The sequence below is a fragment of the Neophocaena asiaeorientalis genome, unplaced genomic scaffold, assembly GCF_003031525.2.
Source record: "Neophocaena asiaeorientalis asiaeorientalis breed wild unplaced genomic scaffold, Neophocaena_asiaeorientalis_V1.1 scaffold476, whole genome shotgun sequence".
NCBI lineage: Eukaryota > Metazoa > Chordata > Mammalia > Artiodactyla > Phocoenidae > Neophocaena > Neophocaena asiaeorientalis.
Window position 1 is genome coordinate 8,711,137 of NW_020172178.1, and position 22,008 is coordinate 8,733,144.

The 22,008-nt window shown below is 50.4% G+C and overlaps 1 protein-coding gene across 2 annotated transcripts in view; it reads right to left on the reverse strand.

Moving 5' to 3' along the window:
• CDC42BPB (CDC42 binding protein kinase beta) overlaps positions 1–22,008 on the reverse strand; it is a 69,761-nt gene that overhangs the window by 20,660 nt on the left and 27,093 nt on the right. For both annotated transcript variants that reach the window (XR_003005044.1, XM_024758820.1), the window contains exons 5-20: positions 21,680–21,773; positions 19,645–19,845; positions 17,686–17,934; positions 16,211–16,290; positions 14,145–14,311; positions 13,946–14,065; positions 12,884–13,017; positions 11,447–11,689; positions 9,457–9,567; positions 7,950–8,194; positions 7,739–7,844; positions 7,241–7,365; positions 6,682–6,787; positions 4,054–4,202; positions 3,641–3,735; positions 1,699–1,778 (exon numbers count right to left, since the gene is read on the reverse strand). Coding sequence is in view for 1 of the 2 variants with exons in the window: in XM_024758820.1 (XP_024614588.1) it covers positions 1,699–1,778; positions 3,641–3,735; positions 4,054–4,202; positions 6,682–6,787; positions 7,241–7,365; positions 7,739–7,844; positions 7,950–8,194; positions 9,457–9,567; positions 11,447–11,689; positions 12,884–13,017; positions 13,946–14,065; positions 14,145–14,311; positions 16,211–16,290; positions 17,686–17,934; positions 19,645–19,845; positions 21,680–21,773 (2,305 nt within the window). In the remaining variant the exon portion in view is untranslated. The remainder of the gene's footprint in view (positions 1–1,698; positions 1,779–3,640; positions 3,736–4,053; positions 4,203–6,681; positions 6,788–7,240; positions 7,366–7,738; positions 7,845–7,949; positions 8,195–9,456; positions 9,568–11,446; positions 11,690–12,883; positions 13,018–13,945; positions 14,066–14,144; positions 14,312–16,210; positions 16,291–17,685; positions 17,935–19,644; positions 19,846–21,679; positions 21,774–22,008) is intronic.

A 22,008-nucleotide genomic window follows, 5' to 3' on the forward strand; every position in this document is an offset into this window, starting at 1 on the left:
AAAACAACCCCAGTCTTTGCTTCTCGGGAGTCTGTATCTGCCCCGACGACGGTGTCTGGCCGTGCAGGGCCAGGAGGAGGCACCAGGCTGAGTAGCGGCAGGTTCTGCACGTACCACGGGTTGTGAACGGTTGCATGTATTTACCTCTTAAAAAGTGAGGACTTCAGGGAAAAGGCAGCATCACAAATTTGATTAAAAAAACCCTCTTGACAGGTGAATGTAAACAGGTGTGTGCCCAGAATGGTGGCGGCAATACAGATCCGCCTGGATTTCCTAACAACTGATCTAGGCAAGGATCACGGTCGTCCGCTAACCCACGGTGACCGCTGATTGCTCCCAGGGCCCTTCCCGGGGTGGGGTCTGGTCTGGCAGATACCACCTCCACCTAAGGGTCAAGAAGCTTAGCGTCCCCGGTGCTGAGCAAACTGGCCTCCGCTCACGGGGAGAACACACCATCTCCCGAGCAGAGTTCACATCAAGATGTTCAACCCACATCTAATCGAGAGGAAGAGTGGAGGCCTTCTACAAGAGAACTGGTCTGGACACTACAAGAACATCAATGCTATAAAACACAAAGTGGGGGGTGGGGGGGACAGGGGCACGGCTCCAGATTAGAAGAGACCAGAGGGACACGAGCTCTGGCTCCTGAGCTGGAGGGAAGGCAGCTGTGCGCTGCGGCATCAGTGCAAACCATCGCTGCGTGGTGACGGCACTGTGGATACGCAGGGGAACGTCTTCAACTCAGGAAAGAAACGCTGGAGTACTGAGTGTATTAGGGGTCATGATGCCTGCAACCCACACTCAAATAGCTCAGGGGAAAAAGGTCCATGTGCATGTGGAGAGTGAGGGAGAGAAAGCAAGGGCAGCAACATGCCAGGTGAGAGACACGTATGTTCCCTGTACTATTCTTTCAACTTTCCCACAGGCTTAAAATTTTCTAATAAAAAGTTAGAAAACAAAAGCAACGGCAAACACATCAGAAGTCCCATTGATGAGATTTCCTTTCACACATCAGAAGTCCCATTGATGAGATTTCCTTTCACTAGTTTCCCGTTGCGGCTTGCTTTATGGGGCTGCTGGCAAGGGCCCGTCCCAGCAGTTTTGCAGAGACCGTCCTGCCTCCACAGACTGATGTGAAGAACGCACAGCTGAAGAGGAGGGAGGCGGGACCCACTCAGACCAGCAGCCACTCCCGGAGCTGGAGGGGCTGCTCTGGGTTCCTCCTGTGCGGGGCGGGCCTCCCTGAGCAGAGGCGATGGACTCCAGCACCAGGACCGCAGCAGGGGCCTGGGCCGGACTACTCTTGCAAGCCAGCCACCTCCGCCCCGGCAAGGCTGTACCGTACTGCAACAGGAACACGACCAGCTCGTTCTTCACCGTGAGAGCCTGTGGTTTAAAAACTGCCTGGAATATTCAGCACGCAGGCAGAGGCCGGTGTGGACTTCCTCCCGGAAGGTGCCAAGCACTCTCTTACCCTCCACCTAACTTGAGGGGCCTCTCTGTGAACGCCTCAAACACCCTAACTGCTTCCAACCGTACACGTTTAGCCCCTGGTCAATTGCAGGATCGGCACAGCTGAGCTAAACTGCCCGGGGCCAGTGTACTGTGGGTTTGCGGCCCTGCAGGCAGTCAAATCACAGTACCTGATTTCTAACTTTTCATCAATTCACCTGCCACTGTAAAAACATAATTACTTACTCTAAACGTCAGATCGTGCGCAAGGGGTGCGGTGTTGAAGTACTCAAAAATGGAATCCTGAAACTCTGGAAGCTTGAGTCCTGTGAGAACAGAACGGGACTAGTCAAGGTAAAAACTTAAGATGCAAAGACTCAGGGTCACCGAGATATCAATTCTGTCAGTTAATGATGAATCGGAGAGAGTAACCGAGGAAGACTATCCGGAAATCTCTAAAAATGAGGGGGCGGTGGGGGGAGGAGACCTACCAGATGCTCAAGCAGATTCATTGAAGCGTCTCTAATTAGAATCGGGGGGCATTGCCCATGGACAATGAGCAGGGGAGAAAATCCAGGAAGAGCCCCCGCGCCCATGGTAATGAAATCTCAGCTATGGTAAGACCCACATCTGAAATCAGTAGCGAGGGGAACTTTTTAATAACTGGTACTGGACAACTAACTAGCCACAGGAGAAAGATAAAACGGGGTCCGCCCCTCAAACTGTACGTCATAGTAAATTCCAGATAAGTCAGTAATCTAAATGTTAAAAGTGAGACTATGCAAGCATCAAAAGAAGACATGGGCGAATTACTTGAGCAACTGGGGACATGGGGGTACTGCCCTGTAACTCAAAAAAGGGAAAAAACTGATAAATTTGACACACAAAAATTTAAAAAACAACAATAAAAATACCTTACGCTTGGCAAAACAAAAACAACAATAGCAAAAAACCATCATAAACGAAGACAAACTAGGAAAACTATTTGCAACTTCTGTCAAACAAAAGGTTCTAGTCCTCAATATATAGAAAGCTTCTAAAAATTAAGAGAAAGCCACAACCTGAATTATAAAAAATGGGCAGAAAACACAGATACATAAGTCACCAGAATAAGAAATACAAACAGCCCTCAAACACATGGAAAGGTGTGCAGTCTGGCTCATAGTAAGAAAAAATGCAAATGTGGTGCTACTTCTCACCCATTCAGAGTAAGATCACACTTTGTAGGCGGGGCTCTGGGGCAGGAACGCTCGCCTGCACTGTGGCGGAGACACCAATGCACAAGCTTCGGAGCAGAATCCAGCACTGCTGAGGCTAAGTGTATGCATGCTTAACCTCTGACTGGCAATCCCACTTCTGGAAACCTATCCCCAAGATGCACGGACAGAAATAGGAAACGCTATATGCACACGGCTACTCACCGCAGCACTCTGTGATAGCAAGAGACCAGAACAGCCCAACACCCAGCAGGGGGCTGCGCTGTGCTGGGCGAAGGGTCCGGGACCAGCTGAGGGCTGTGGCCTCGCCTGAGCACGGAACAGAGCAGGGCAGGCCTTTGTGAAGTCATGGGGGACACAACTGTCTAATTATACAGGTACAGGTACTTGCTTTATATTTGCAAGGTGAAACAAAGGAAGAATAAACCAAAAACTGTGGCTACTTTTGGAGAAGGCATCTTTGAACAAACTCTACTTCAGAATTTGGACTTTGGAATTATGCTAAGTGCTTTCTTTATGTAACTAAAAACTATTAAACCTAAAAGAAATGAAATGTAAAATAAAACCATTTCATTAAAAAAGGTTTATATTTAAATCATTCAGGGGCTTCCCTGGGTGGCGCAGTGGTTAAGAATCCACCTGCCGATGCAGGGAACACGGGTTCGAGCCCTGGTCCGGGAAGATCCCACATGCTGTGGAGCAACTAAGCCCGTGCGCCACAACTACTGAGCCTGCGCTCTAGAGCCCGTGAGCCACAACTACTGAAGGCCACGTGCTGCAAGCCACAACTACTGAAGCCCATTGTGCTCTGCAACAATGAGAAGCCACTGGAATGAGAAGCCCACGCACTGCAATGAAGAGTAGCCCCCGCTCTCAGCAACTAGAGAAAAGCCTGTGCACAGCAACGAAGACCCAATGCAGCCAAAAATAAATTAAAAAAAAAAAATTCAGACGCGTTGATTCTAATTTACCAGTATCTGCTCTAAACTTTTCTTCCATCTTCTTCTTCAAAATTTCCATTTCTTCTAATAATTCTCTGTTCTTGGCTTCGGAATCCTTTAGTTTGCTAAAATAAAAAATAAACAGCTTTAAGTGCCCAGAGCCCAGGTAATCTCTGTGCTGGCTCAGAGAGTGTCAAGATGTTGGGGGGCGGGGCGGGGAGGGTGTTTAATCCAGGTGCCTGGGAAAGTGGCAGGGCAGGCACGACAAGTACCCCTGTTCATACACTTCAAAACTGCAGACTCTCATGCTCTCATTTTTTTCCTTAAAACACTAATAAGCACAGCCCCCAGGAGGTGAAGTGCTCACACATACCCGTGCACCTAGGTCTAACTGAACACCGACTAAGTGCCCGCCCCCGGGTGGCCCAAGGCCCCGCAGGCACCTTTCAAAGGAGAGATTCATGTCCTTGACCTTCCTCAGCTCCTCCTGGACGAGCTGTTTGGCCCGGATCTCGGCCTCTAGAGCTGACTGCAGTTCCAGGCGTGCAGACATGTCCAGCTTCTGGCTACGGCGAACTTTCCAAAGGGGATCCTGTAGAGATCAGTTCAAATGTTAAAAACAGATTCTTAAGCTATTTACTTGTTTAACAAAATTAATGCTAACAAATAAGTAATTCACCTTCTTTTAATCTTAAGCTTTTATTATATTTAAGTATCAACTCTCAGATGTTAAAGTCCATGGGATCCAGTTTTAGTTTTGTGACTTTTTTCTCAGAGGTCTTCTAAAGAATAAACTTTACGGTTTTCCTTTAAGAATAAAGCCGACCCTGTAGTGTAACCTCTACATGGCCCCACTGCTCTGTTACAAACTTAAGTTACATTCTAGGATCACAGCTATCTTATTTCTCCTACGTCTTGAAACGTTTTGCTATTTCATCATCTTAGTAACTATGCCGATACTCATCAATTATTCCTACCTATGACAAAAGACTAAAATAATAACAGGAAGGAAGAATGATGTAATGACCTAGAAGGTTGAAGCCACAGTGAAATAAACCAGCTTGAGGACAGCATTCTTCCATTTTCTTACTGAGCTGCCTAATGTATCTCACCGACTTTCAAGAGCATAAGAGAAGTCTGAAGAGATTATCTTGCAGACTTTTTTTTAAGGCTGTCACTGAATACAGTTAAGAATTCTTCATTTTTCCTCCATAACAAGAAAGAGGAGAAAACGGAGTGAGAGAGATGGCTCACAAGCAGAAGAGGGTACGGAGGAGCGGGCAGGGCTCCATCTAGTGGTGACAGCGGGACGGATAAGCTGAGAGAAGGCTCAGGGGACCACATCCTAGGGGAACTTCCTCAAGAATGGATAAGTGAACAGACAACACACTTCTAAGGACATTCTCATCCAGTTAGTCCTTCAACACGAAGAACTATCTACACTGTATTTTGCAACAAAAATCTCAACGGGGGCTTCCCTGGTGGTGCAGCGGTTAAGAATCTGCCTGCCAACGCAGGGGACACGGGTTCAATCCCTGGTCCGGGAAGATCCCACATGCCGTGGAGCAACTAAGCCCATGCGCCACAACTACTGAGTCTGTGCTCTAGAGCCTGCGAGCCACAACTACTGGAGCCCACATGCCAAAACTACTGAAGCCTGTGTGCCTAGAGCCCGTGCTCTGCCACAAGAGAAGCCACCACACCACAATGAAGAGTAGCCTCTGCTCGCCCCAACTAGAGAAAGCCCGCGCATAGCAACGAAGACCCAACGCAGACAAAAATTAATAAGTAAATTAAAAATCTCAACAAGCCCATTTTGCTAAAAGGACGTATTCTTTCGTCTTTTATAAGGTTTGCGCACAACCTTTATTTCATGCAGTTTATAAACGCCAGTGTACTTGTGAACATGACTGGGAGAAAAGAAAAACAGAAACAAAGAAATGTACTACTCATTCTAATTGGTGTTTATAAATGTAAAAATAAAAATGTTTTCCAATCATGGAGCGAAGAACACAGTGGTAGTTTTTCTTTCAATAAAATTATGAGCTGTCCATGTTTTCAAAAGTATTGTGTTCTGGACATTCCTGGTGGCACAGTGGTTAAGAATCCACCTGCCGATGCAGGGGACACAGGTTCGAGCCCTGGTCCGGGAAGATCCCACATGCCGTGGAGCAACTAAGCCCGTGCGCCACAACTACTGAGCCTGCGCTCTAGAGCCACAACTACTGAAGCCTGCACGCCTAGAGCCCATGCTCCACAACAAGAGAAGCCCGCACACCACAACCAAGAGTAGCCCCTGCTCACCTCAACTAGAGAAAGGCCGCACGCAGCAACGAAGAGCCAACACAGCCAAAAATAAATAAATAAAAACAAAATTAAAAATGTATTGTGTTTTGGTGACGGAAGCGCAAGAAGAGTGAGAGGTCAAGGATGAGCTGGAACCTATCAGAGACGGACTCCTGAGGTTCAGCGTCTACAAGCCGCACGTGCTCCAGGCCCTGTGGGATGGGGGCCAGCAGTTCAGTCCGCCCGAAAGTACTGGCCCCCCCACCTTGGTAAATATACCTTCAAACCAGGAAAACATGGAATAAAACTGTGCGTTCACTAAGTTTAATTCTAGCCAGAATCCTAATGAAGTTTTGCTCCTCTTCACCTTTACTCTGACTTTGTGAATTATTCACAAAGTAACTCACACATGCGTATTTTAACAAGGGTAAATGGTGGAGGAGAGAAGGGGGCGCGAGCTGCTGCATGGGGAGCAGCACCACCAGCCCAGCGCTCAGAGTCACACAGGCTGCTGGACAGACGGACAGACCTACACACTAATAAAGCAAACCTCCTCGACGGCGGAATCCCATCCTGCTAAGTTAAGACTGCACCACAGAGCCTGCTACTCAACAGTGATTTGCTAAATGAATGAATGGTATCAAAGTAATCTGTGATCTCCCGGCGCCCGACAAGATGCCGGGCACACAGAAGCCTCCCACATCACTGAATTACCTGCACGTTCACATTTGGAGCCACCTATGATCCCCCAGCAACAGAAGTGCGCACTTCAGACCCAGACCTACCAGTGTCCTTGACCCCAGGCTGGAGCTCCTCAGCGCCTCAAGTTCTTCGGTCATCTTCGAAGCCAAGGCCTGAAGATAGCCCCGGGCATCCTTCTCGTCGCTGACCCTGGAGGGGAACAGCCATCCCGTGAGCCAGAGGCGCCCACCACCCCTCCTCAGGACACGGTGGCCCAATGCCATGTCACCCCCCCATCTCCCGTGACGAGCCCACACCCTGTTAGGGGAGGCCAGTCCCAGCTAGCTCTCTGGGGCTCCTGGGCCATCGTGCAGCCGTGCTTCCCAGAAGCTCTGCCTCCGTTTCAGCCAGGACATGCGGGGCGGGGGCCAGCGCGACCCACACCCTCGGGGGCTTGGTGGTGCTGTTTCTCCACCTTCAGTCCAATGTCATGATCACTGGACAGAACTGCTGCCCCCAGACGGTACCGATCTGGGGGACACAGGCGAGACCTGTAGGCTTAGAGCTCAGAGACGCCACACGAGGTGTAAAGGAGGGGTGGCAGCTGGGAACCACGGTGGGGGCGCCCGCTGGGCCGCACCGCGGGGCTCGCCGTGCACGCACCACTGAATGATTTCCGCGATCTGGGCTTCCCAGTGGGCAACCGACTCCTTCTTGGCTGCCAGATCCTGCAGGTCATCCTCCAGCTGTCTGTTCTGAGCTGTGAGTTTATCCACAAAGGAACAAAGCTGAAATTAAACAATTGTAACACACAACTCGTTACTGGGCATCCTCAGCATTATGAAAACTCCAAGTCCTTTTGAATTCTGAAAGTTTTCTTTAATCGTTATGAGAGTTTCCCAAACGAAGTTTCCAATGTGGACTTTTTGATCATATCAAACTTAAGTCACGTTTCAATACAAATCTTAACATCAAAGTGATTAGAGCTACTGGTTTCAGGTAATTAGCAGCTTGTAACCAAATGAAAACATCCCACTTAAAAGATCAAACATATTATTACTTCACTTAAAAATTAAAATACTTAAAACACCAAACTTCTAAGACTCAAGAACGAAAAAATGACAGCATCCACAAAGTGACGGTTCAGATCCTTTAAATCACCTTTTCGTTTTCTGCAGTCAATTTCTTGTTTTCCTCAAGCAGCATCGCCCTTTCTCGTTCGTACTTGTCTTTGACTGTGCCCACGGCCTCCTCCATCTCACTGTGCCTGAGAAGGCGGGAGAGGTTTTAGGGGTTCCTGACTTTGCCAACGCTCCTCCCCGGGCCCGGCGCAGCCGCAAGGCCTCCACGCCGCGGGGCTGTGCGGACTCACCGCTCACGTTTGGACTTCTCTAACTTGTCCTTCAGCACCAGGACCTCCTTCTGCAGGGCCAGCTGCTGGCTTTCAGAGTCGTGCACCTCTTTCTTCACATTCTTCACCTCCAGCACGTGGGAGGCCTCGCGTCTCACCAATTCCTCTTCATAAAACAGGACTTTCTTCTCAAGCTCAGATTTTATCTTGGAAATCTCCTGCTGATGTTCTAAGGCGGCACCTGGCCCACGGCCTCCTTGCTTCATCTGAAGATAAAGGTTGGAATAAATTACAAATCTCTGCGCCCTCCTCGAGGCTCAGGCATCACCCCGACCACGACAGACATTTGCAAGTGCTTCTTCCTCTGCCCTGCCGACAGACACCGATCCTTCTAACAGCTGCAGGGCAGGCTTTGGTGGGGGCGGGTGTGTGTGTGTGTCTGCCCTGGGAGGGGTGAGCCCAGATCTGCCTGAGACCCAGAGGCCCCGTCTCACACTCTGACACGAATGGTTCTCAAGGTCTCCTCACACCGTCCGTTCATTCACGCAACAATATTCTCTGGAGGGCTGACTGTGTGCCAGGCACCCTCCTGCTAACAGGGTCACACGGGGTGGTAACGTGGGAAGTGAGCCATCAGGCTAGGAAGGTCTTCATCACGGGGGAGGCGGGGGCTCAGCCAGGGCAGAGGCACTGAGTGAGGGGAGTCGGGGGACAAGTTGCAAGTGTCTGAAGAACAGGAGGAATTGGGGGGCACGAGGGAGGAGGTCAGGGTTATTCGAGCGCTGCGGGAAGCCATCAGAGGGCATTAACAACGTGACGAGCTTTGACTTTGGTGTAACGAGCTGCTGTGTGGAGAGTAGACTGCAAAGGGCACAGAAAGGGATGGGGAGATGCAGTCACAGGCCGCCGAGTCCGGGCAAAAGGTGTTGCCCGTGGAAGCAAATACGACGGGGAGAAGCTGACACCTCAGGGATGTGTACTGGGGGGACGGGCCAGGTGTGAGGGCGAGAGAAGACCCATCGTCTGCATTTCACAGATGAGGAAACCCAGGCTCAGAAAGTGGAGTCCCGGATCTGAAGTCTCGCCAAGCCCATGAGGAGCCACTACAGCCCTCCCCCGCCCCTCCCCAGCCACCCCACTGCCCTCTGGCCCTGGACGAGGGCCCCAGGCCATCAGCCCGGCTCTTCCACTGTCAGCAGCAGGACACGGGCTGTAAGCTTTTACAGAAACTGACTCCACCGAATTTAGAAACCCCAGACACAGAGAAAGCATGAGGCGTCCGTTTGCTAGGGCTGGCTCTAGACTGCCGGAAACATTTACACAGGAAAGAAACGAAGGAACCCGGTTTTTAAAGGTGAGAAGCTCCCATAAGCTTTACATCGCGTTCCCGGCCCCCCGCCGCCCCCGCCCCACGCCAGGTCTTGTTGGAGCCCCGACAATCGCATCATTTAAGGTGACTCCCGCCTGGCAACCGCTAAGGATAAGAGTCTGCTCTCTCAGTAAGAATGAAGACCTCACCGAGCACTACCTTGAGGGCTTCAAGCTCACTTTCCATTTGCTTGGAGAAGTTCTCGCTGTGCTCACGCAGCTTGCGCTCCTTGGAGGCCTCGGCCACGGCGTCCTCGAGCTGAGCTTCCAGCTAAGGAAGGAGAACAGCGCTTTTTATCAACACAAACCAGCTCCACTGCGGCAGCTAGACCTTTACCCAGAAGGAACTCTGGGTAATTCTTCGCTCTTCATCAGATTTTGATCACAAAGTAAAGGCTGAGAAATACACTTCAGGACTTAACTGGAATGGCTGTTTAGTAATAAAACAAGTTTAAATTCTAATTTAAATTGATACTTTGAAACTGTATTTCAAGAAAAGATACCAGTTTGTGAAAACAAATACTCCAATACTGTAGGATATACATTCGGGGTTTTTTTTTTTGTTTGTTTTTTAATTTTACTTATTTATTTTTGGCTGTGTTGGGTCTTCGTTGCTGCCCGCGGGGCTTTCTTTAGTTGTGGCGAGCAGGGGCTACTCTTTGTTGCAGTGCGTGGGCTTCTCATTGCGGTGGCTTCTGTTGTTGTGGAACACGGGCTCTAGGCGTGTGGGCTTCAGTAGTTGTGGCTCGCGGGCTCAGCAGTTGCGGCTCGCGGGCTCCAGAGCGCAGGCTCAGTAGTTGTGGCGCACGGGCTTATTTGCTCCGCGGCATGTGGGATCTTCCCAAGCCAGGGCTTGAACCTGTGTCCCCTGCATTGGCGGGCGGATTCTTAACCACTGCGCCACCAGAGAAGTCCCAGATTCATTTTTTTTTAATGGAAGACTTGAAACATACACAAAAGTAGATAGAGTGGTAGAATGAAGCCCATGTGCCATGACCCGGCGTCAAGAGGTAGCACCCTGGGCCTGCTTCAGCTGCATGGCTACTCCCCAATCATTTTAAAGCAAACCCCAGACATAGTTATCATTTCACCCAGAACTGGAATGGTCATGCTTAATTAGGGGTTCACTACAAAGAGTTACAGTTGGCTAGAACTACAAATGTACTGGGGTTGCAAAATCAACTGTCTAAGAAGAAAACAAATAGGCATTCTGAGGCCGAAGGACAAAGAGCCCTGGACATGAAAGGAACAGGAGCACATGCTCTGCGCCTCCCACTCAGTTCACCCTCCCACTCAGTTTACCGAGTAAACCCAACAGAATGTTAAAGGAAGGGTTGTGGGCCATATGTTGCCTGTTGGTAGCAGAACGTTTGAAATCATCTCGGGCAGCAGTTCAAAGTGGGGTCCTGAGGCCCTTTTAGGGTCTGCAAGGCCCTTCCCCTTCTAAGTCCCTACGTTAGGAGCTGGGCTTTCTTCATGTACATTATACAAAAAAGCGTATCACTCCAGACAATGGAGAAAGAGATATGAGAAGCCGGGTGTTTTCTATTAAGTCAGACATTAAAGAAAGGCATAAGCATGTTAAAAATGCCACACTTCTCACTATATTTTAAAAAACTGGTCACTTTTCATAAAAATGTTATTTATGTTAACATGTAATGAGTCTGCTGTTATACTGAACATTTTTTCAGTTTTAATTTCTAACGTGGTAAACACTAAGACCTATAACCACACAAACAAAAGCCCTTCGGGGCCCTCAGTGATTTTTGAGTGTCAAGGATCCCGAAGCCAGCCTCAGGACCACTGCTCTGGGGCAGCGGCATTGCGCACCTAGAAGCCTTCGTGTCTCCTGAAGCCATGCTGCGTCACATCATGACGTGTTTCTATGGTATTTCTTGTTCGTGAATACCCTCTATTCTGCTTTAAAATTTTAGTACTACAGGAACTTCTTTTAATAACTTCACAAATAGGGAACAAGGGCTGAGAGCTACAAAACAGACGCTTAGCAAAGCGGCTACTTGGCTTCACGTGAAGTTTAAGATCCATTGTATCTTCAAGTGATTTACGTGACGCAGCCTAAGCTCCCAAAGCTGTTTTACTGGGATCACCCAGGCGCCCCACCAGCGTCCCCTGAAGCCCCGAGAAGCTACCTCCTTCCTGCTCTTGTCGGCCCTGCGGGCCTCCTGCCTCAGCGCGTCCATCTTCTGCACGGCCGCCTCCACCTCCTCCTCCCGGTCCCGCAGCTGCCGGGACACCTTCTGCTTCTGGGACCGGAGCTCGGCCATGCGCTCGTTGAGCTCTGAGAACTCCTGCAGGGCCAGCTTCCGCTGCTGGTGGGCGTCTTTCAGTTCCCGGGCCTGGGACTTCAACCGCTCAGAAGCCTCAATCAATTGCTGAACACAAAAGAGTTAAATTACAGATGGTTTACGTTTGCCTAACAAGGACCGGACTGGAAGGCGAGAAGTGCTGTCTTCCACTGTATTAAGGGGTTAAAGTGACAGCAGATCTGGTTACAGGCTGTAGCCACAGCCCCGAGAACTGACCTTCCTGGAAAAAGCCCTTTGTTTGTCCCAGCACAGCCTGAAGAAGCCCACCTGAGACCAGTGAGACCCTCCTATGATGTGAGCAGCTTGCTCACAGAGGCAAGTCTGGCCCAGGAATTTCGACCTCTCCCCTGTGTCATCCACGCAATCACCAAAAGTAGCTGAAGCACGAATCTGGTCGCCAATCTGCTTACTTAAACCCAGCAGATCAGAAAAGAGCACATTATATACAGAAGTGCTTAAGATTTCAATCAAAGTAAAGAACCGTATAAAAACAATCTGCTCCCTGCAGCCGATCCCTTGACAACTGGGCTGCTTGGTCACCGTGGCACCTGCTGGCCTGCGGCTGGAAGCAGCAGGATCTGAGCAGGCTGGCAGGGCAGCTCCCGCCACAGGGAGGAGAGGCCCCTGTGGACCCGCCCACTGCAAGTTTCTCCAGCCCACCTGCGCCTCTGAGACAAAGCCCTGCAGGTGGTACGGTACCATGGGGAACGGAAATCCTGCTCGATTCAGAAAACAGACCCCAGCCACAGGGTCAACAACCGAGTGTACCTTAGGAAACACGGCCCTCACCGGTGTGAACATACTGCTGTCTGAACACAGCTGGACGTGTCTCACTGAACATCAATGTCATAAAGGAGCTATGGCCTCTTTCGCAAAGCCTTGCCAGAGCTGCAGGCCGGGCAGGAAGGATAGGGACTCTAGCTCGGGTGAAGACATGCACCCTAAGCCAACTGGGTCAGTGCAGGGAAAACCCTCAGCCCTCACACAGGGATACTGCCTGCTCAGCAGGCCCATGTCCGAGGTTAAAGACAACGACCGGAAAGTGCGCCCGTGTAGCCACGGCGCTGAAGAGCACCCACGACCACGATTGGCCCCACGGTAACCGGGCGCCAGTTTGGCTCCGTGTGAGCCTCGGCAGCAGGGGCCAGGATCTGCACACAGGCGAGGGGCCTGGACATCCTCGAACATACGCACGGACTCAACCTCACACTCTGCAAGATCACGTAAGCCTCTCTCACACAAACAAGGCCTCTTGACTACCTTGTGGAAATCCTCCTTCTCCTGCCGCACCAGGCGGTACTGCTTCTCCAGGCCTTTCAGTCGATGCGTGGAATCCTCGTGCTCCTGGCGAAGAGTCACCGTGTCCTCAAGCTGTCGCTCAAGCCTATTTGAATCTGAGCAAAAGAGAAAAGAAAGCGTATTCCCTTACATGCAAAACTTTGTGATCTGATCTACTGACAGGGAATTATTTAATAATCCCAACGCTCTTTGTGATCTGACTTACTGAACAGGGAATTATTTAATAATCCCAAATGCCCTCCAGGCTTTTTTGACATTCTCTCTCAGGCACGCACATGGCCGCCTGCACACCTGAGCAGACCCAGCAGACTTGGCTCTGCCCCTCTGTCTACGCACCCTTCCCCGGGACCGTGAGCCCCAGGGCGGCATGCGCCTCTCTGCCTCGCCCTTGCTCCCTGTGTGTGCCAGCACAGTGCAGCCGAGTGGTGCAGGAGGGTTTTAGTAAGTAATGGACGCAATGGAAGCCCTTTTCCGGATCGGGGTAGTGGGTCCCAGATAGGAAACAGAGAAGGCAATTGACTCGGGTTTGATCTGAGGTGAGAGTCAAGTGCAGCAGCAACCCACGTGTCAGGTAAAGGGTTAAGACTTAAAGGTGACTTGAGTCTTCAGGAAGCTCTGATAACCTAGGAACCACAAAACACACACTCTCGTGACAACAGAACCAGCATCTAAAACACTGGAAAGTGAGTACAGCCACTGAGGGGAGCTTCAGAAAGGAAAGTTATGGCAATTCTGTCTCAGAGTGACAAAGAGGAGAATTAAGAGAGAGAAATGCAAAATATTCTGAGAGTTTATGCATAAAATATTGAGAACTGATTCTAGCTGTAACTATAACATTATAGTATTAGTTAAGCAAGTTGGAGAAATGATTTTAAATAAGCTGGCAAAACACCAGAACTCTTCGCTGAAGTTTAACCTTTTTTTTTCCTGCTTTTCCATCCAATGAAAAGGACTCTGAAAATTTTCTTGGCAGAGACGAATGCCCAAGAATAGAGACTAAGCAGTTTGACTTTAGAACATTACCTGCTATTTTGTTCTTCAAACGTTCGATTTCTTCGTTAAGCTTTTTGATCTCTTTATCCCGGGCTGAACTGCCCAGGGCCCGGGCCGAGCCGTGGAGGGACTGGACGGTCTGGGTGGACTCTGGGGAAGAGACACACATGAGTGCAGGCCCACGGCAGCGGCAAGCAGACCCCACTGCAGAGGCCCCGCTGCCACTCACCCTGCAGCTTCCTGCTCAGCTCCAGCCTCTCCTGTTCCAGCCTCCGGATCCTCCTCTCATAGGCTTCAACCTGCAGGCTGTTCTCCAAATCCCGCTGCACACCCTCGTCTTTGGTTAACGTACTGGACTGCATTATGCTCTTCAGAGAGCCCCGGTCAGAAAAACAGCTGCAAATAAAGCAACAGGGTTTTCTGATCTACTGAGAATTTACAGTGATTCCATTAGCATTTAAAAACTTCCTGGGGTAAAAGATAAGCCTTTTTAAATTGGCAAACAAAAACACTCGTGAAAAGACTTTATTGTTTATGGAGCCAAAATTAGACAAGAGTCTTCCTTCCTGCAAATGACTGGGTGACAACGGGCAGCGAAGAGGGACGCCCTCAGAGCTGGTCAGAGACATTGCCTCTGCAGGGGAGGGGACGTTAATTTCTTTCTTTCTTGTTGAAGTACTGTTGATTTACAATGCTGTGTTAGTACAGAGCACAACTTCTAAATCATCGCGCCCACTCAACCAGACACTGAGAAGAGAAGGCCTTCTGCACGAGGAGCTGGGCTGGGGGGGCCTGGCTGGGCGCAGGCAGAGGCTTCCCAGGACGCTCACCCTGGAGGCCTGCGGCGAAGTGAGTCGGCGAGGGCACACTGGCTCCACACTGACTGGAGACTGTTCCTTCAACCCTCCGGGGCTCATCTTCCCCCGAAGACTGAACACCCTGTAAGGTTCCTTCAATTCCAGCATTCTCACCGGCACAGATAAGCTCCTCACCAACGACCAGCCGACTCACAACGCACAGACTAAGGCCAAGGATGGTTCTCTCCATCAGAGCTTAACTCGGAGACAGGTTACTTAGTTCCTCTTGCATTTAACGTGACAGTGATGTCAGGGACGTTTCTGAGCCCTACAATGCATGCAGCGAGGCACCCACCGTGCACACGCAAGCACACACACACTCACAGGAGGGGCTGGCTGGTGTTTCTCAAAGGTGGCCCGAGGGTGCTGTGCCGGCTGGCACTGCCGGGGTCCGGGGTCCGTTCCAGGAGGAGGTCCCTGGACCCAACCCAACACACCTGAGCCTCGGTTGCGGGGACGGGGCTGGGATCCACAGGTGTGATAAGCACCCAGGGAACTGAACGCAGTGGGAAGGTCTAGCGCCTCTGCAGAGGAGCTAATAAAGCAATACGCCCAGCACACCCTGGAACGCCTCCTTCTTGGCTGGAAGGCATGTGCCATAACTTGGGCTTACGTGCTGTTTAACTCCGGCATCCACACTGAAGAGTCTCTACAAGCTTGGGCACCAGTAACCTCTTCTGCAAGGAGTCTGTATCACTGCAGGCACCGTGGCAGCTCCATTTGTTTTATTTTACCCGCCTTTCTTCCTAACCCCTCTCTTCTTGGCCCAGTTTCCTTTTAAAGGCAAGTTAGAGCGTCTCCGGCAACGCAAGTCTGCCAGAGGCCCATTCGAGACAGAGGCTGACGCAGACAAACACCAGCCGGGGCTCCCGGGGCTGGAGCCACATGTGGCGCTCATGCTCTCAGCTCTGGCGGGGACTGTGCTGCAGCCCCACCCATGGGAGCGACGGGGCCGTGGCTAAGAGCCCTGCAAAAGCGAGTGGGAACCCTGATGAAGATGGCGCTCAGCCGGGCGTGAATGGACACCGTGCCACTAACTGCAGCCACTGATGTCCCATCGGCACAAATCCTGCCAGTGCCGATGGCCTACAGAGATCAGGCGCCAGCAAACTATGGCCCGAGGGCCAAATCCTCTCGAGCCTGCTTTTGTACCTCCCATAAGTTGAAAATGGTTTTTACGTTTTTAATGGGTTGTTAAAAAAGAAAAGTATACAGCAGAGATCTCAAAGCCTAAAGTATGTGCTGCCAGGCCCTTTATGGAGAAAGTCTGCCGACCCCGCTATACATGGCATCACGTGCAGCACCAGGTGTGCACTTCTAAAGGACAAAGCCACCCGGCGCCCCCGTAAGCACAGCCCTCTCAGCGCTCGGACTGCTCACCCCCGCCCCCCGGTGGGAAGGCTCCTGCCGTGCTGCTGAGCGATAAATGCTGACGTACCTTTCCGTGGTGAATGTGAAACCGATGAATGGCAAATGTAATCCAGAAAAGCCCGTATGAGAACCAGGAGGCAATATTTCCTGTGCAAGAACACACACAACATAAACGAAATTATGTTCAAACAAATGGCAAACAAGGGAGAAAAAGTATTACCCCAGGATGAACTCAAGAGTGCAGCGGGGAGAACGGAGGGCGCTTCTGGAACGTTGCCTCCACGGTGCCACCTGCGTGGGGCCGGGTACCGGCAGGTCCACTTCCCGCTCCTGGCAGGGGCCAAAGCGTGACGCAGTTAAGGGGATAAACCCACTGCTTCTGATGATCATAACGGCACGGGTCCAACTTGGATCAGGCTGCTGACTGTGAACCTTCTAAAGCGGCAAGACCCCCACTCACCGTGACCCTGGGCAGGGAGGAGTGGGGGACCCGGGGCAGGCGCTTGGGCTCTGGGTTCTTGGCCTGAAACAGAGGCCAAGGCAGAAGCAGGGTTTGGAACCCAAAGGTGGACTATTTTAGACAGGCTTACTGAAACTCTATTTTTCAATATGCGGGTCCTTCTCTATTAAAAATAAAAGCAAAGTTATTTATCTGGAGAATTGCAGTGTGGAAACAGTTTCTCTGAAGTCCAGGAAAAATCCTTTCAACAATGATAATACTTTTCTCACATCATCTAAACATCAGCTCTTATTTTATTAAGAAAAAGTCTGTAGGGAATAATCAAGATTTTTCTTTTACTTGGTTGAAACCTCAGTTTCTCTATCCCCAAACAAAGACACACGTATAGACTAATAAGGCTGAGTTTGATGACGCCAAAATAGTTTTACAGCATATGAGCAAAACTCTCTGGAGGCCAAAGGTATACTGACAAGTGCATCAGAGGCCCTGACAGAAAAGGTCAGACACCAGATGGGTCCCAGGGCCACATCCCAACTTGAAAAACCCACGACCTGAAACATCAGCAACTCAAAATCGGCCCATCACCACGGTCACTCCTGACTTCCCGAGGCATAAGGAAACATTCACGCACACGCTGAACACACATGATGGCAGGAAGTCCGGACATCCTCACGCACAGGGTCAGTGAGAAGGACCGGAAACCCTGAGGCCCACGTACTACCTGTGGGGCCGCAGGCGGGCTCCTGGCAGCGGTGACAACGGAAGTGACGTTCTAATGTGATAACGTACCTAACGCTGTTTCGCAAAGGTACAAAGCCATGAAGATAAAAGTAATTCTGATGAATTCTAAAACAAAACAGCTATTTAATAACTCCATTTTACTCAAATTGAGTAACCCATCATTTTAAAAACGGGATGTTAAGGACCAAGCCGTAGGCTGGGATAAAAGGTACATTTTCTTGAGACAACTGCCAAAACTTCTGGAGCCCAGCACAGTTCTAAGATTCGCCGCCTCCAAGGCGAGCAACCCTGTGTGCTGCAGACCCCCTGGGGTGCGACACAGGGACGGCCGCTGCACTTACAGCGTTCCTCAGCACGTCGTCATCCACGTCAAAGTTGGACGTGTCGGAAGGACTGCTCACATCCGGGATGTAAGGGGCTTCCAGGTTTCGTATATTTTCCCAGTTCAGTCCTTGGAAAAACGCGTGCTTCTTGAAGTCCTCCACCCCGTTCTGTCCCAGCCGGCGCTCCCTGCTGCAGATCAGCCTCTGGATGAGGTCTTTCGCCTCCTCGGACACATCTGTGACGTGGGATGGGAACTGAAACCGCTCCTGGAGGGGGAAGGGGCAAATCAGGGGACACGTGATGAAAACACTCAGAAAAATCTAAAGTGCACAGACATCACAGGGAACAGAGTAGAAACAACAGCTCCAAAGCAACAGTCACTTTTTATTTCATGGTAACTAAGTGCAACCAAAGCTAATGAAGCCGAATTCCAGAAAGGCAAACATAAAAATCATAAGTCTTGCTGGTTTTCCTCATGGCAGACTTGTTACCACATTACACATAAATTAAAACAGTGATACATTTTCACCTATCAAGGTGGCAAAGAATGCTGACAACAGGCTGTGGGTGGGAGAGAAACTGGCACAGCCTTTCAGAACGCATTTTGCTAACAGCTGTGGCAGTTCCACTTCCAAAAAATTTAGTCTAGAGAAACGGTCCCAAAGAGAAAACATAACATGTTCATGATGCCATTCTATTCTGACCAAGAAAACTGAAAAGTACCTAAATGCTCATCAAAAAGGGACTTGATAAAACAAGATATGGTGCACACATACACAGAGAGTAAGGTCCACCTCCACGTGCTGAGCAGAAAGATGACCAAAACCCCGGCCATATGCGGTGTGATGCCATTTATCTAAATGCCACCCCCCACGCCAGCTTAAGTCCACAAGGCCACATACCACCATGGCACAGTGGGCCTGAGCACTGAGCCGCCCCTGCTGTCCAGGGCTGTGGTGGAGACTGAATAAAAGAACGAAGAGACCACTAGGCCAGGCCCCACAGGCGGCAGGCGCTTGGAAACAGCAGGTCTCGCTGAGAAGTATACGGGGTGTCTTTCACCATCTATTTACTGCATGCACTTTTGCATGTCTGAAGTTTTTATAGTAAGTATATATTAATTTATAAATAAAAAATTATTTCTACTTTGGGAAAAGTGTTTTTTTAAAAAACAGTATAACTTGCTTTGATTTAAACAGAAGACCCTTTACCACTTTAGTGTTAATCTGCTCCCTATGTGGGCAAATAAAGGGAGACAGGGCTGCAGGACAGATGGCAGACAAGTGGGAACCCTGCTGGGGTGTGTGAATGACTGAGCAGGTGGGGGAAAGAATGCTGTAAGCAAACAGGCAGAAAGGATGAAACTGGCATTAGAAAGACATCTGATAAGGAGTATGGAGAAAAAATACAGATGACAAAAACATGAGATGGAAGAAGAAATAATAAACAGGAAAACGAAGGAAACAGAAGAAAGCAATGTTGAAGTGAGAAATGAACAGCTGGGAAAAGGAAAGGGGAAAAATAAGAGGAAAAGAAATAGGATCAAGAACGCTACTATGTTGAGACGTGTGACCTGTTCATGATAACTGACTTCTGGGCAAACAGGTTGAGAGTCTGAGCTGGCATCCGGTAGATCCAGGCGCACAGGTCAAAGTGGTCAGTGGGCCACCCTCTCTGGCAATTCCCACCCCACACGGCACCGCGGGTACCTGCGTTTTCCTACCGAAGCCCGCTTCTCCTGCAGCGATCCTGGCCTGATGAACCCGTCACCCTCCGCCAGGAAACAGGAGCATCCTTGGAACCTCCCCTCCCACCCAGCCTTCTGTGTCAGCAGCCTGTGCAGACTCCCGTCTGGCTGCCCAGCCTACTCCACCCCGTCCCTCTTCCCCAGTGACTCCCCCTCAGGCTGCCTTCCTTGCCTTGGGGCCTGCGCCTCGGGACTAGAACAAACAGGGTGTGGAAATGCAACAGCTTACTTCATGGTTCATGATCTTTCCATAGGTCTCCACAAGGGATTCTGCATAAAACGGTGTTTCTCCATAAAGCATCTCGTACATGCAGACACCTAGAGACCACCAGTCGCACTCGGGGCCGTACTTGCCCATGCCGTCCTCCATCGCCTGCAGGATCTCTGGGGAGATGTAGTCAGGGGTGCCCACGGCCACAGAGGACTGCACCTTAGGGAAGAGGGCGGTTGGTGTTGAAGGGAAACCCTAGGGCATCTCTACTTTCAAATTCCTAATTATTTTCTCTAAAACAGGGACAGCAGGTGATGAAATCATCATGGAATAAAACTGGCACCTGATCATGATTTAAAAACCTAAGAATTCAAAATTCAATGCAAGTAAGTGCTGCTACAGCACTAAACGGAGGCAGTGTCCGGAAGGCGCGGGGCTCTTGCACGCTGGGTCTCTCAACGCCCAGATGCCCACCAAGCCTCCACATGGCACTAAAGACACACATTCTCACTGCGGCTCAAAGTGTGGTCCAAGGACCATGTGCATCAGCCCAGCCCTTCTCAGACCTTCATGCAGGGACACCATATACCTGTGAGACAGAGATTCTAAGACGCTGCATTTCTAACATGCTCCCAGGGGAAGTCCAGGCTGCTCACCACACCCTACCCTCTGGCCCCCAAACAGGAACGTCTGGAAGTAGGTCCAGGGACCAGCTGGGTGCCTGGACACTCCCTACATGGGGCACTGGGAATGGACCTGAACGTAGCAACACCTCTATGGAGAGCTACAACTGGTGAGGTGGCAACCATCCCGGAGAAGGCAAGGGGGCTGTGCAGGCTGAGAGGTCACAGACCGGCCTCAGAGCACGTGGAGTCCACAGGCCTGAGGGTCAGGCAGGACATGGAGACAACAACCCAGAAGGCCCATCTGCACAAAGACCAGGCTCTCCCTGGGTGCCAGCCCCAGAGCCATCTGAATGACTCAGCGGGGAGTCCTCAGGAGCTCTGACCGGGCAGCACGGCAACAGCTGTCGGGAGCTATCGCAGGGTGAGTGCCACCGGGACGGGAGTGCCATGCAGGTAAGAAAGGTGACCAACGCTCCAGCTCAGACCAAGGCCACTGCTCCCGTCGTTACAAGACTGGCTTCGGGGACAGCACCAACGTATCAATCAACGCGTGGTCAAGACTCCAGAAATAAGAGATTGGCTTTGTGGAGAGAAAGTGAGTAAATCGCTTTGCTCATCTGAAAACGCTGTCAAGTGATGCCAGTTTTACAGGTTCTTTTACTGCTGCTTGAAAACTCACAGTAAGAAGCGGGGCGGGGGTCTGCTCTCCTCTGGAGAAGTAGCTGCATTAGACTTTATGATATGTGTAGATTCTAAAGAAGAAAAGTCTCCCAAACACCTCACACTGAAACTGTGACAAGGGACGCAAGGGAGAACGCAGACGACTCCCTAACGCACTGGAAGCCGCTGGCTGGAAGCAGCTGAGTGAGGTGCAGCAGCCCCACTTGAGGCCACTCAGCCAGCGTGCTGGTCCAGCTGAGGCCCAAGCCCAGCCTCCTGGCGACGGCCCCTCCGGGGAGGTCCTCCTGCTGTGCAGGGAGTGTCCGTCGGCCCTTGGAACAGGGGTATCAAGGCCCCCATTTCTACATCTGCAACACCCCTGGCTGACAGGAAGTCCCACCCCAGACGGAAACAAGAATGCACCATCACCCAGTTAAGGTCTGTCTACCTGGCAGGCATTTTAAGCAAGGACCCAAGGGCTGCCTCTCTTTCACTGCTGTGCTGGCACACTTTTAGCTGCCTAGGGATCTGAGGAAACCTGACAACCCCCCTTTTAGAAGGCATATGTATTATTTTTGTAAACATAAAAAACAAAGATGTTTTAAACTTAATAGAAAATTTCAACTGTCTCCTAAGTGCATTCGTCTTAATTTACATTAATAAACTTGGTTTCTTAATTGTATCTCAAACTGAAAATGTAAATAAGCCCCTTCTAATTGCAAGCAAACCCCAAAACCAAATGGAAAATCTCCAACAAAAATACCTACAGTTCCATCATCATTCATCTTCAAACACGATCCAAAGTCAGCCAGGCGGATATGACCATTCACATCCAAAAGGACATTGTCAGGTTTAATGTCTCTGTTAGTAAAATAAATACATAAATTAACCATTTCCATGCAACACATTAGGTAGGTCAAAGCCCTTAACTGGTAGCGGATCATCGGGGGAGACGCTAGCATCAGTCATGACGGCTGTAACAATCCAAGAAAACATCCCCGTGATGATTCAGTCGGGCATGGCAGCAGCAGTCACCACCAGCGCTCATTCCTGCACAGCAGTTAATCCCCCATTGACACGCTGAGACACCGTTACT